Here is a 15,278-nt window from a genome sequence, read left to right as displayed (position 1 = left end):
GCGGAATTGTCGCTGAATACGAATTGGATGGTTAATGTCTAAAGGCTTTATATTACTATTGCTTATGTAAAATCTTCTTTTGGAGATATTTTAAATTTGTACCTCTGGTTGATTCTTGGGGAGATAAGAAAAAGGTGTCAAATTGAAATTAGTGATGCTCTAAAAAAACTTTCGTTACTAAAATTAGTTAAAATTCCGCGAAAAGCTCATTTTCATTTCTATTGAGGATTAAATTTAAATAGAACAAGATTTTCTTCTGAAAGAAAGGAGCAATATGAAACTTGAAACCGACAGAAATTAGTCTTTAGGCCATATGGCGTGGACTGCTCTTCCACAATACCCCTTTCTTCGCACTAATATTTCTAAAGAACTTTAAAAAAAAGTCCTGATTCTAATTACTTGGCCCTTGGGACAAAGGGTCAGACTCTAACAAAAAGAACGTAGCATTGAAGAGGGGGTAGCCCACCTCATATATAGAATAATTTCTTTTCGTTATAAGCTTTAACGCTGCTCCCTACTCTCAGTAGAAAAAATGTTTTTTCCCCCATAGAAAATTTTCTCCCACGTAAAGCTTTTCCAGCGGGAAATTACTTCAGAACAGTTCCAATCTCCCTGCAAATTGCCCTCAGAAAATCTCTTGCTCGGGATTCCTCCAGAAAAATACTCCTTAGCATACTTTCATTTGAAGAAAGACTTGTTCTTGTTTAATTTCTGATCATTTTTAATGATCTCTTTAATCTGATCTTTAATCTGCCTATATATAATATATATATATATATATATATATATATATATATATATATATATATATATATATATATATATATATATATATATATATATATATATATATATATATATATATATATATATATATATATATATATATATATATATATATATATATATATATATGTATATATATATTTATATATATATATATATATATATATATATATATATATATATATATATATATATATATATATATATATATATATATATATATATATTGTATATTAATATATATATATATATATATATATATATATATATATATATATATATATATATATATGTATATATATATATATTTTTTATATATATATATATATATATATATATATATATATATATATATATATATATATATATGTATATATATATATATATATATATATATATATATATATATATATATATATATATATATATATCCCAGCACTACAAAAAAGGAAAAACTAGAATAACCTGTGTTAAGCCACAGCAAGGATATCCGAATCGGTGTTGCCAAAGTCAATTTAAGGTCTTTTATTGCTGAATAGAATATTTAGCATCTTTAGCTATTCAACCCATCAAAAAAAAAATGTTTGTTCCTGATCCCAAAAATTTAAATTAAACAGTTAAAGATGAGTCAGCTATTTTCCTCCTAAGATCCGCATTTATCTCGACAAAATCATTCGGCGAGATGATTATCCATTCACAATTTTCTGTACTTCCATTATAAGGTCTGTTATAAACCATTGCTAACAGCCGGGCAAAACCAATAAATACTAAGTGTTATTATATACGTCCTGTCTTCAACATTGCATTTTCGCTTTATTTAATCAATGTTTTTACGTTTCTTCTGCACAATCGATTTGTCTTAACACTAAAAATTCCGCTAAAAAACAATTATAAAGTTTCCAATCCACTCATCACTTCAGTCAAACTTGTTAAATTCCCAGCATTAATTCCTAGGTTTCCAAACGTTTCTGAACGTCTAACTTTTATTGCATATTCAAAGCAAAGACTTTAACAATGGATAAAGTTAAAAATTTCAAAGCATTTTGTGCAATGAGACTTGTAATTCTAAAGCATTTTTTCTTTCTAGAAAAACAATATTTGTTCCTAAGTTACTTAGCTCTAAATTGAGGCTATTGTTAGTTTTTGAAAATTTTTGCTAAGAATAAATTCTAGGAAGGTAAAACTGTGAAGTAGACAAAATACCAAAAAAAAGAGAACCAGCTTAATTAGGATAAGTTACCAAGCTAAAAGCAGACTGAGTTAAAAGCTGATTTTTTTATTAATCTTAATTCATTGTTGTCCTGTGGTACTTGTTATTAAAGTTAAGTGTTTAGTGTAGATTAAATGTCTGTCAATTTAATTCTAGTTTTGTAGACACATACCAAATAACATGAAACATTAAAAATGAGATTTGACGACGAAGTATAAGTCTTTAAATCGCCAAACTTATGTAATTATGATTCGCTACATCGCAGAAATTGTATGAATTAGCCAATATTTAGTATTATATGCTTTTTTGCTTCCCAGAGAAACTCAAGTATGGGTTTGCTTCAAATGTCAAAGTAGGCTCGGAGTAAAGGTTACAGATATCTGCCACGACTAAAACTATTGTTGTTATAATTAAAACTATAGACCTCGGCAAAATATTACTTGCAAAAAAAAACATAGAAAAAAAGCAAATCCAATGATCTGAATCCGATCTGATACGCTTAACCTGGTGGTGGGATTTTCATTAAGACCAATTTACTTTGTGGAGATGTTTTTTCTTCTTTTTTTAAATGTGAATTTTTTCCAGGCTCTTAGCTTTTGACGGGAATATTGTATCTAATGGATCCCGTTTATTTGGAATCAGTATCAAAAGCCAATTTGTTCAATGAATTAAATCTTATTGAAATTACCTTTTTTAAAGCTTTGGTCACTAATGGCCCCCGTCACTCCTTGCTTACAATTCATCACCACAAACTGTTTGATCTCAAAAAATTTGTTTTAGGTTTAGTTACTGAAAAAAGGAGAATAATGATAACAAGATTTTTTGCCAAGTGGTTATGGCATCCTCGAACCGATGGTAAAGAGGATTTCAAATTAAAAACCTTGAGAGAATATTTACTCAACAATTCTCAATTTAATTATCAGTTCTAAATTACCTTTCACAAGGGTTGAAGATCCTCACGAAAAATTTTTTTACGAGTACATTTACAATTTTTGTAAATGTACTTTACAAAGGAAAGTACTTTACTGAAGAGAAAGATTTTGAGTTCTAGTTGTGTCTACTTATTTCAGTTCATAAGAGACAAAACTTCCTAAATTGACAAAACAAAAATTATTATTCGTGCTAAGTGACCGGTAAGATTTATCATTTAGTTTATTAGTTATCTATTTATATAATTTACATCATATATATATATATATATATATATATATATATATATATATATATATATATATATATATATATATATATATATATATATATATAATCATTTAGTTATTAGTTATCCTTTAGTTTAGTTGTTGTGCATGTTGCTAATAGTTTTTCTTTCTTATTTTAAACCATTGAAATTTAAAAAATCGAGGGAGCCTCAACCATTTTTTTCTGTTTCCTTTTTTAACCTAAGTTGACCTCCTAACTATGTTTTATGTGACAGCTTCTATACAAAATCGTTTATGTTAAAAAAGATGGAAAAAACAACTATTCTTAAATCTTAGCCGAATAGCTTTTCAAAATAGGCTAGCTTAACCGAACAGATTTTTACTTAAAATCTGTAAGAATGCAACTTGATTCTGATTGGTGCATTACTCTTAGGTGACCAATCAAAGACCTGTTTTTTTTCCTTAATTTAAGTAATTTATGGTAATGTGAAACAGTTAATTATTGTCTTGTTGATTTCAGAAAAAGTGGGAATACGCCTGCAGCTGTTAGGCTTTTGGAGTCCTGTTTGAACATTGAGCCGTTCCACAAAGAATCGCTTATAATGATGGCAAATATACTGTTTGATAAAGGTGATTTCAGGCAAGTTCATATTGTCAGTTTGTTCATAAAGGAGGCCCAGAGACGGAAAGGAAGGCGCCATAGTGAGATAACAGGTATTGCCATTTGGTTTTATTATACATTAGCTTGCAGGTTCATTGGTTGAAGATTTATAACTTACACATATTTTTGGAAACACAAGTTATTGTACAGTTAACACAAGAACACCAAAAACCTCCAATTTTAAGCGTTTTTTTTTTCTTGAGAGGAAGTAATGCATCTTTGAAGCATGAAGGTCATTTTCGTAGCTGAATAAATTTAACCTTCTGTTTATAATTTAGCTTAGAGAATAGAACATTTTCCAACAGGATTACAAGATGACTTTAAGAGAATTACAATAGGATTAGGCCTATTGATTACATTTTAGAGCCCAAGAAAATAATCTGAACAATCTAAATAAAAATTTTACCTATATTTACTAGGCACATCGATTCAGCAAAAAGAAGTATATTCACTTATTATCATATCTTTTTTTCTTTTATTTTCACTTCAACTGACATCTTTACTTGTCCTGTGATCAAACAGTTTGCGGTAACGAACTGTAAGTAAGGAGACACCTGGCTCAATAGTAACCGAAACTCTAAAAACGGAATTTTGATACCAATAGATACATCAAAAGAATTCGATTTCATGCTGATTGCAAATATATAATTTTCAGCAAGTTTATTTATACCCATCAAAAGTTACCAGCCTTAGAATATTTGCATTATTTTCGAAAAAAGCCGGAAACGCTGTCTAAAATCCATAGAATCATAATAAAAATCACACCATCAGATTTAACGTGTTTATGAACCCTACTGTAGAAGCTTCAAACTCCTATCTGCAAAAATGTGGAATCTATTTTTTGCCAGAAGAATGATCACGGATGTGTGTTTATTTGTCTGTTTTGTTTTCTTCCCAGGGGTGATCATATCAACCCAATGCTCCCACACTATCGCAAGAAGGTTAATTTAAACGAAAATAAAAGTTTCTAGTTTCCCTCTTTAGTGAACAAAAAACGGGAGGGAGACAAGCCTCCCCCCATGTTTATTTTTTATTCAGAGGTCATCCGATAAAAATTTTTGGATAGCTATTCTGTTCAACAAAGTCGAAAAATCAGATAACTATGTCTTCGACGACTACTTAATCCCCTAAAGTCCTCGGGGGAAGGGCTGGAAGTTGTGAGTTTTGTATGTTTTGGCAGAAGAATGATCACGGATGCGTGTTTATTTGTTTTTTTCTTCCCAGGGGCGATCGTATCAACCCAATGGTCCTACAATATCGCAAGAGGGCTCATTCAGACGAAAATCAAAAGTTCTAGTACATTTTTTAAATTACCAAAAACTGGAGGGTGACTAGCCCCCCCCCACTTTTATTTTTTCCAAAATTCATCCGACCAAAATTTTTAGATAATCATTTTGTTCAACATAATCAAAAAATGTAATAACTATTTCTTCGAGGATTGCTTAATCCCCCACGGTCCTCGGGCGAAGGGCTGCAAGTTGTGAACTTTGCCCATTTTTTGCTTATAGTATTCGTTATTGGGAAGTATACAGACGTTTTTAGTGGGATTTTTTTGGTGGGGGGTCGGGTGAGAAAGTAACGTGGAATGATCTTTCCATGGACGAATTTTTCATAGGAGAAGGGAATTTTCCATGGAGGAATTCCTAGCATTATTTAAAAAACGTTCAAAAATGAAATAAAAAAAAAGTTTTTACAACTGAGAGTAAGGAGCAACATTAAAACTTAAAACGGGCAGAAATTATTACGTAAATAAAGGAGTTCACCCCTTAGTCAATACCTCACTCTTTACGCTATAGTTTCTTTTATCACTTACAAAAGAGCCGTTTGGCTAAATGTTTGTCTGCTGTTTTGAGGATTCTTTGCCCATGGGGCACGGGTTCGATTCCTGGCGTAGCCAGCTATTTGGTTTGGGACGGGGGTCGATGGCGTGACCCTGTAAGCTCAACTAGATTAGACCGATCTCTAAATGGCCACCAGCAGAAATTTGGGGAAGGTAAGCAGGAAGGGTGTGCGAAAGCACAAGATGGTTGGCCCACAACTCCCCATTGCACTTTCTGGCGAGATCAGCACCGCCCGTTTTCAACTTAGGGGTCTAGTTCCGTCTTACTTACTTGCTTACTTTCAAAAGAGTTATTTATTCTAATTAAACCCTTTGTGATTCAGGGGTCATTCTTACAGAATTGGAACAAAATTTGAACTTCAGCGTAAAGAGCAAGGTATTGATGAAGGGCAAACCTCCTCATACACGTAATAATTTCCGCTCGTTTTAAGTCTTAATGTTGTTCCTTTCTTTCAGTTGAAAAAAACTTGTTTTTCTTGGCTCATTTAAAATAGACACTGAAAATATTTAGTTTCACTCATTTGAGCCCCTTATAATTGTCTATAACCTTCCATTTAGTAATATCACCTCTGATATAAAAATATATCACCTCTGATAAAAAGAAATATAAGTATAAAGAACCGACATACCACCCATCGGACAAGTGGGAATTTTTTGGAGGGAAGGATACAAAAAAAACTTTCGGGGAAGCCAAATGATAAAAAAGAATGACAATAAAACATTTTTTGAAGGGGGACCTTTTGTAGATATGTTGCTGCTCCATGTGCTGAATGCAATCTTCGTCAACTTTAAAGATTCTGAACTGTAAACAGCCAGTTAAGGACGTAACACAATTAAAAAGCGATTAACCATCTAAGAGTGTGCATTCCACAATCTTCTGGCAGAATTTGAGTCTTTATCTTACAAGATGTAATAACACCGCACTTCGCTATGAAGCTTTCTATTTTGTCACTGGAAAATATCCGCGTTATTGCGATTTCCTCTAAAATAAGCCCTTGCCCTATATTACATGCATGAAAAAAAAACTGAGGTAAACACATAAAATTTGATTTATATTGTTTAATCATGGTTTGGGACTGTAAGTCTCTGATTCAGGGTTTTCAAAGATGAAATAAAAGGGGTTTCAGGTTCTTTTTTGAATTTTAAGAAAAAAATATAGAATTTAAAACTGATATTTTGTTAAATTTGAAAAATGGTAGTGAATTCTGTATCAGCATATATGTCCAATGTTTCTCACAAGAGTTTCTTAGTAAATACGCTTTTAATATTTCGCTCACTATTGGCTGTAATTCGCTCTTTTTACTTGGTTGCCCCAACTGCTCCAAAAATGACATTTGATAGAAATGAAGCTATCAGAAAAAAAGTGACTAAAACAATATTTCAAAAAAGCAATAAAAAAAAGATTTGTCAGAAATATTTTATGTTAAAAAGTGTATCAGAAGAAAGAGATAAGTATGGAAATGACAAACGGGTCCATGGCCAGTATGAAGAAAAAGGAAAGAAACAATCAAATGATTATTTCGCCCGTATACAACATGGTGTCTGCAGCGTAAAAAAAGAACCGAAAAGAAAAAAACGAGAAAGAAGGAAAAAAGAATACGAAAAACAACTTAAATCTAAAACTAAAAGAACATACATAAAAATAGATATAAAACTAAAATAAATTAACAAATATATATATATATATATATACATATATATATATATATATATATATATATATATATATATATATATATATATATATATATATATATATATATATATATATATATATATATATTAATTAATATTTACATATACAATTAGCCAGCTGCTTCCATGAGCACACAAAAGAACTGGCAAAAGCAAGACTGTAAATCTAAAATGGACTTAATGCTTCTGCTGGGTAATAATCCGTCGGTTAGCATTTAATGCTGCCAATCTTTTTGGTTTTTTATTTGGTTTATTCTCTTGGAGAAACTGCAAGACTTTGTTTTTGAATAAATGGTCATTTAAAAAAAAAATAATATCATAGCCCGTACAGAAAATCCATATTTAAATTACCAGTATCCTTATTAGTTTCTAAATCTGGGAAAAATTTTGTTTTTATTTGTAATGCTTTCATAGCCCATTATATAAAACTCCTATCACTAAAAGTGGCCATTTCTTCTTCGAACTGTAAAAAATGATCAGAATGATAAAACATATATTCTGATAAAGTTGAGTAAAACTTTCGCGAGGATACTTCCATGAACAAAATAGATAAAGGTTTTACAGAAAATTTCTAAGCAAAATAGCGGCATTGGCTACATTGGTTGAACTGTAAAATACCTTTAGTAAAGCACATTCAAATTTTAGTGCAAAGGGTGTGGGGTTCAATGGGTGGCAACCCCCTTCCTCTATGGGGTAAATTTTGTTTGTTTTAAGTTTTCATACTGGTTTTTATTTTCATTTGAGAAAAATTTAACAAAACTTATATTTAGAAGGAAAATGAGACAGTTTTTATTAAATTGTCAACTTGGGATTGCGGCCTTTTTGTATAAAGTTGTCAGACTCGAAGCAATCATGGAGTTGATAAAAAAAACAACTCTTGCCGTGTACTAGAACTTTCGATTCCATTAGAGTTTTCGTTTCTAATTTAAAAATACCTTCTTTCAGAAAATTCGAGTTCTATTTGTGATCAAAGAAACAAAATTTATCCTTAAATCCCTGTAATCTAGTCCAATTACACCCCAATCTCGCTTAATTGCCTTGGCACAATTAGAGACCCTGCAGTTCCCAAGAAATTTGGTGGGATTTCCGAAATCATGAAAGTTGAGGGAACTTCGTTGATTTATTACAATGCAGAGTGGTTGGACCTTAAATACCTTAAGTAAGAATAATGATCCCACATAGGTTCCGAATGGAGTAAAATTAAGACATTAAAAGGCTTCATTTCCAAGAAAAGCAAATATCACTTACCGTATTCTGCTAAATGTTTAAATATCTAACAAATTAGAGTAAAACATCGATAGTTTTAAGCAGCAGAAATAACGAAGTTTATTAAAACGTGCGCTAGCATTATATTAGTCCAATTTTATGCTTATTGAAATATTTACTGGTTCAATCTCTTGTGCTTGATAAATCGTGGAACTTTTGTTTAAAGAAGTTGGAAAAGAATGCTTCATATATGTCACCATTGGTCGCCAAAAAGATGAAAATTACTGTCTGGACTTTACTAAAACACATGGACAAAGAATGGAATAATGTGTTTTTATTCCCGTTCGCTGCCCATGTCAAAAGATTTCTAGACACTTGCCGAATCTCAGCGCTCTTGCCAAATCAACCTTTGCCGGTAAAACTCACTACTGTCTTTCGGTGGTTCATTTTGGAATTATGAATAAAATATTGAGAATGAACAACGCCAAGTTTAACTTTAAGGGAAGAAAAAGTTTTTTCGATTTTATGCTTTAGTGAGATATCAGATATACAAAGCTTGATGAGTGATGGTGTGTTTTTTAAGCAATTGAGACAACAAAAAGTAATTATCCAATTCTAGCAAGGGTATCATCAAAATTGCCTTTTTTTCTTATCGAAAATGTAGAGCCAAAATGCTAACAGGGAAAACCTTATGCTACAGACAATTAGACATAGGTTGCCCGGGCAACGTGAAGTGTTGCGGCAACCTTTGTCTGGCTTCATCGACTAAAGTGTTGCGAGAGCAACACTTTGGTTTTGTTTCTTCGCTATCGATGAGTAATCACATGATCAAAGGCTATTCCTCAGCGTTGAAAAAACAACAACAAAATAGTATCGAAAGAAGGGACTAATTTGACTTTGCAGACAGTTGAACTTTATCCTTTTCAATCGTAGACATCGTGACGGATGAAAACTCGGAACAGTATCTTATATAATCTAGTTGGTATTATAAAGCTATCCCTAACTTTTCAGGTTCAAATTACCATAGATTACATTCTATTAATTATCATGGAACTATCTCATTGTTTTACATTCTCGTTTGTGCTTGTTTCTTCACTATCGGTTAAATGATGAAGTTGTCAGCCTATCGAAGTTTTTAAAACGGTATGTTCAAACAAGAACGCAATCAGTTATCACATGAATAAAGGCTATTCCTCAACGTTGAAAAAAACAACAACTACAAAATAATATCGAAAGAAGGGACTAGATTGACTTTGCAGCCAGCTAAACTTTGTCCTTTTCAATCGTAGATATTGTGAGGGATGAAAACTTGGAACAATATCTTGTATAATCTAGTTGGTATTATAAAGCTATCCGTAACTTTTCAGGATTAAAAAACCGTAAGTGGCACTAATTATTACGAAGCTACCTCATTGTTTTACGTTATGGTTTGTACCCATTGTGTAAACACTTAATTCTGTCAGATTTAAAGAGATTGAATACATTGTGCACCAATTTGCACAAATTTCTAGCCCAAAGTGAACAGATTCTTACTTACAAGTCCCTCTCCCGTGATAGACATCAAGTTCACTGGAAACAAATAAATGGGTACACCAACTAGCAAAAGTTGCAAACCCCTAATCACTGAAGACGATTGTAGCCCAACAGCCAATTATTACTTACAAGTCCCCTACATGTCTTACCACTGGAACCAAATTGGTTTAACCATCGAATACACCGGAAACAAATAATATGTAAAACCGACTAGCAAAAGTGCAAACCCCTCATTGCGATGATTATGAGCTAGGAGCCGTTTCTCGCCCAAAGTGAACCGATTCTTACTTATAAGTCCCTCTCCCGTGATAGGCATCAAGTTCACCGGAAACAAATAAATGGGTACACCAACTAGCAAAAGTTGCAAGCCCCTCATTGCTGATGATGATTGTAGCCCAACAGCCGATTATTACTTACAAGTCCCCTACATGTCTTACCACTGGAACCATATTGGTTTAACCATCAAATACACCGGAAGCAAATAATAGGTACACCAACTAGCAAAAGTGGCAAACCCCTCATTGCCGAAGATGATTATGAGCTAATAGCCGTTTCTCAACCAAAGTGAACCGATTCTTAGTTATAAGTCCCTCTCCCGTGATAGGCATCAAGTTCACCGGAAACAAATAAATGGGTACACCAACTAGCACAGTTGCAAGCTCCTCATCGCTGAAGTTGACTGTAGCCTAACAGCATATTATTACTTACAAGTCTCCTACATGTCTTACCAATGGAACCAAAGTGGCTTTACCATCAAATACACAGGAAACAAATAATAGATACACCAACTAACAAAAGTTGCTAATCCCTCATTGCCGAAGGTGATTTTTACCTAGCAGCCGACTGTTGCTTACAAGTCATCTATATATCTCACAATTTGTATCGGCCTAGATTTCATTTCAGTGTGTACCTTACTACTGAAGCTGTCAACCCCTTGAATCTTTCAAACTGGTATACCTCATGGAGAAATTTTTGTACCAAAAAATGGGTTTCATGTACTTTGATCAGCTCATCAAGAGCTATCGATTGCCGTTGAAAAAAATCTATGCGTCTTAATTCAAAAGTATATTTTTTTTGCCTTAGGCCAACTTTCTAACGTCACCACTTTCGGACCCGTGGGAAAATGCCACATTTTTGCTTCTGTAAATTTTTCTATTTATCACTCAAAGAAGATATAATGGCTGTGTGGCTGGGTAACTGCCACATATATTTGACATTTATAGATTTTAGTCCATCTTCAATTCGAAAGTGGTGCCTGCCTGCCTTGCCTGCTAGAACGGAACTTTCCACTCGAAAGCAGAAACATGGTTTCTGCTTCAGGTGACGCCTGCATTGTAATCGAATGTCTTTTTGTTTCTATTACTACTTACAGGAGTCACTTTTGGCTTCTGTTCCAATATTACCAGATTAATTGTTCCAGTTAATACTGTTTTATGTCACAAAATAATATAACAGCATTTCGGTGTATTATTGTTACTTTTTAAAGGGTACCAGAAGTTTATTTTTTGTTCAGATAATCCCATCGTGCGTATTTTTACTTGGGGGATTTGAAACACGCGTTCAATGGTTTTGAACATTTAGAGTTTGATAACATCATATTAATAAAAATCACTCCTCTCCCTTATTGTTTTGCCCCCTCCCATCCTTCTAAAATTATTTGAACTTTCTTAAGCTGTTGAACATTGATTGAAAAAAACGTAAACCTGGTGAGTTTTACATATTTGGAATCATTATAACAAGCAAACTCTCTTGATAAATATGTAATTTTAAAAATTCTTCGTTTTCTTTTTTTCTAGTTTTGGCTCGTATTGAAAATAATTGCTTACCCTTATTTACTGTTAGTTTTCATGGGGAGTTTGATTAAAATGACCTGCTAAGATTCTATAGTACTGGTACTACCAGCATTCTTTTTGCTACCACAATAGATTGCCTTATGTTTCTTGGTTAAGATAAGATTTGCAGTTATTTCAGATGGGGATGAACATCCCCCATATACATTTCCAAATTTTGTAGTTACTCAAATTGTATTAAATTTATTTTATTTAGTCAAAGACACTAGTACCTATCCTGCTAGTCTATCTTCTTGTTTACATACTAAAATTTAGTGTATCAAAAATAGTTGCGATGGAACAGGCTAGGTTAGGTTAAAGTTCATGTAAGTGGCTCAGTGTAAACAGAAATGTAACTCTTCGCCTCCGTTTCAACTGTCCTGTGAAATTGTGATTGCTTCTTGGAGGTCAGTACCTATCATGGATAGTTACTGGGTAAGGCTGTCCCTCCATCCGAACCGGGGTCTTCCACGGTGGCGCTTACAACCATTTTCAAGGGGGTCAAAATTGAAAAGTGTACTGGCGGGTTCTATTGCTGGTATGGGAATTAAGTGGCCAAACTACCGTAGGACTCTTACGGTGAGCTGACGAGAGATGGGAGTCTGATCCGTTAGTTTCAGCAGTCGGGTGTTCGAGACGAATTCGTACTACTTTATCCCTTCGATTTGTCTTGATGAGTTTGTTCGGGCCACATCTACGGTATAACTAACAGAAGCGGTAGCCAGCCAAGTTTCAGCACCGTAAAGAAGGGCTTACATCACGGTGATGTTGTAGATCTGCATATTGTTTTTCGGCTGATGTTGGGCTTTGACCACAAGGATCGACATAATCAAGCCATAATAGGCGTGGCTTTAGCGATACGCGACTGGAATTCCATTTCAATTGAGCTGTTATCGGAGATGGCAGATCCGAGGCAAGTAAAAGACTTGACAACTTTAATGGTGTGCCCAAACACGTTGAATGCTGGCGATTCGGCAGATATACCTGTCGGGTCGAGGTTATTCTTATTTTCAGTCAGCTAATATGCAGTCCCACTTTAAGGGCTTTTTCCGACAGGGTATTATGGACTACGTACTTTTTCGTAGTTTTTTCGTACTTTTTCAGACAGTCTACGGGCTATGGAGTAAACGTCAACAACAAACAACTCGCAGATCTTGACTTTGCAGATGATATAACACTACTAGAAGACGCCAAAGATCGATTGCAGCTGCTATTTGATGAAATCTCAGAAAAAGCCCGAGAGGTCGGATTGTCGATCAACGTCGAAAGATCAAAAAGTATGTCCACATCTTGCTCCCCCCTAACTCTTCAATGCTCCGATAAATTTGCTGAACAGGTCCAAGAATTTAAATACTTAGGAAGCTGGATAGAAAATACTGGCGATGTAACATTTGAAATCAAGAGAACGACTGGACAAGCATCAGGTGCCTTCAACAGACTAACACCAATTTGGAGAAGCAACAAATACTCACTTCGTTTAAAATTGTGCCTGTTCAACAGAAATGTGTTGTCTATATTGATGTACGCCAGTGAATGTTGGAAACTCAACCAACAACTTGAGAAACGTATCCTTGGATTCGAAAACATTTGCCTTCGACGAATCCTCAAAATCAGTTGATATCAGAAAATTACCAATAGGGAAATCCGGCTGAAAACAAACCAGCCCATAGTGACCGAAGTTTTGAAGAAACGAAGATGGACATATTTGGGTCATGTTCTACGCATGCCCGAAGACAGACTGCCCTCAAGAGTGTAACAATGGCAGCCTGAAGGAAGACGAAGACGAGGCCGACCAAAACACACACTGCAGAGGCAGTATGATCGGGACCTGAAAAAAGCAAAAATTTCCCTCACTCCGCAAAGGGAAGATATCACTGCAGCCGCACAGCTTCGTCATGAATGGAGAGACTTTGTCGACGCCCTATGCGCCACCAATGGCTCAGGAGGATCTAAGGTCTAAGGTATTGAGGGCTGACTCGATCTCAGCTGCACAAGTACATATCGGGGAAATATCATCTGAAAAGTGGCAATCGGCTAGGACCCTATCCGCCATATTTCAGTCGGAATCGTAGCCGATCCGTCGTTCGACCCTTGACAGAATCAATCACCACGTTGAAAAGTTAAAGAGCAGCAACACAGCCTTGCCTTGCACCGGTAACTATTTTAAATAGTGGGCTTCGGCACAGATTAACCTGGACAGAGTTTTGTACCAGTATAGAGCGCCTTAAACAGGCGACAGTATTTGTCAGAGAGACCCGTTCGTTATACTATCAGCGAAAGAGCCTTAAAATCGACCGAGTCGAAAGCTACTTTAAAGTAAACAAAGGCAATTTATGCTGTACGCGGGAACTCACGGGCTTTCTCAGTAGCCTGGCGAATAGTGCATATCTGCTCAGTCATTGACCTGTTGCTCAGGAAACCTGCTTGTTGAATCCAGGCTAAAAACAAATTGTTTTGTTAGCAGTATAGGTTTTCATTGTTGAAAAGTTCCATATAATTTCAAATATGGGTTCTATGATATCTGAAAGTTACAACAGAGAAATTTTGTTGTAGTCACAACAAACTTCTGGAAAAAAATGTTATATTGTTAAAATGAGAAGAGACTGAGGTTTTCTGTTATCTATTTCTCCTAAGAATAATAGTGATTATCTCCATCCCATATTCCTGAACAAAAAATTAAAATACCTCTATACTTATTTGAAACTCCTTTTTGAATAGTTTTTGAAATTAATTGAAGCAAAGGTCATCATCCTATTTACAAAATGTCTAATTTTTGTATTTAATCCGAACTTTGATTAACAAAATTCTATTTACAAAATTTCTAATTTTTGTATTTAATGAAAACTTTGATTAATAGTGTGCGTTACTGAGAGATCAAAAAGACTTTCCTTGTCAAAATCCTTATTATAGAATACGAGAGGAAAGGTCTATATACTTGTTCCTTTGTTGCTATGCTCATTAACGTTTTTCAGAGAAGAAGAGCTCCTAGCCAATTTCTAGTGAACCATTGAAAAGTGGCAGAAGATCAAAAACCCTACTTTAAAGTTATTTTTCAGATAGTTTTTAAAAACAATCTTTAAGTAAGGAGTAACTCGGCTCATTATTAACCGAAACTCTACAAAAATAGAATTTTGATAGCAATAGATGCATCAAAGGAATTGACTTTTATGCTGATTGAATGTACATAAGATTAATTAAGTTTAATGTTATCCGTTCAAATCCTAAAACCAGGAGAAAATTTGGCTAGAATTCGAAAAAGAAGGGAAACTTTCCTCAAAAGTCAAGAAGTCTTATTGAAAATCACACATCAGATCTAACGTATTTAGAAAACCCTACTGTAGAATTTTCAAGCTCCCAT

General features: G+C 33.9%; 1 protein-coding gene across 4 annotated transcripts in view; it reads left to right on the top strand.

Moving 5' to 3' along the window:
- The window catches only part of LOC136039230 (protein O-mannosyl-transferase TMTC1-like), a 327,626-nt gene that overhangs the window by 297,573 nt on the left and 14,775 nt on the right, over nt 1-15,278 (top strand). For all 4 annotated transcript variants that reach the window (XM_065722793.1, XM_065722801.1, XM_065722775.1 and 1 more), the window contains one exon: nt 3,677-3,870. In XM_065722793.1, the coding sequence (XP_065578865.1) occupies nt 3,677-3,870 (194 nt within the window). The remainder of the gene's footprint in view (nt 1-3,676; nt 3,871-15,278) is intronic.

Source organism: Artemia franciscana, chromosome 2 (assembly GCF_032884065.1).
Source record: "Artemia franciscana chromosome 2, ASM3288406v1, whole genome shotgun sequence".
NCBI classification, from domain to species: domain Eukaryota; kingdom Metazoa; phylum Arthropoda; class Branchiopoda; order Anostraca; family Artemiidae; genus Artemia; species Artemia franciscana.
The sequence above is the reverse complement of the archived record's forward strand: the minus strand, read 5'-3'. Positions and strand labels throughout refer to the sequence as shown.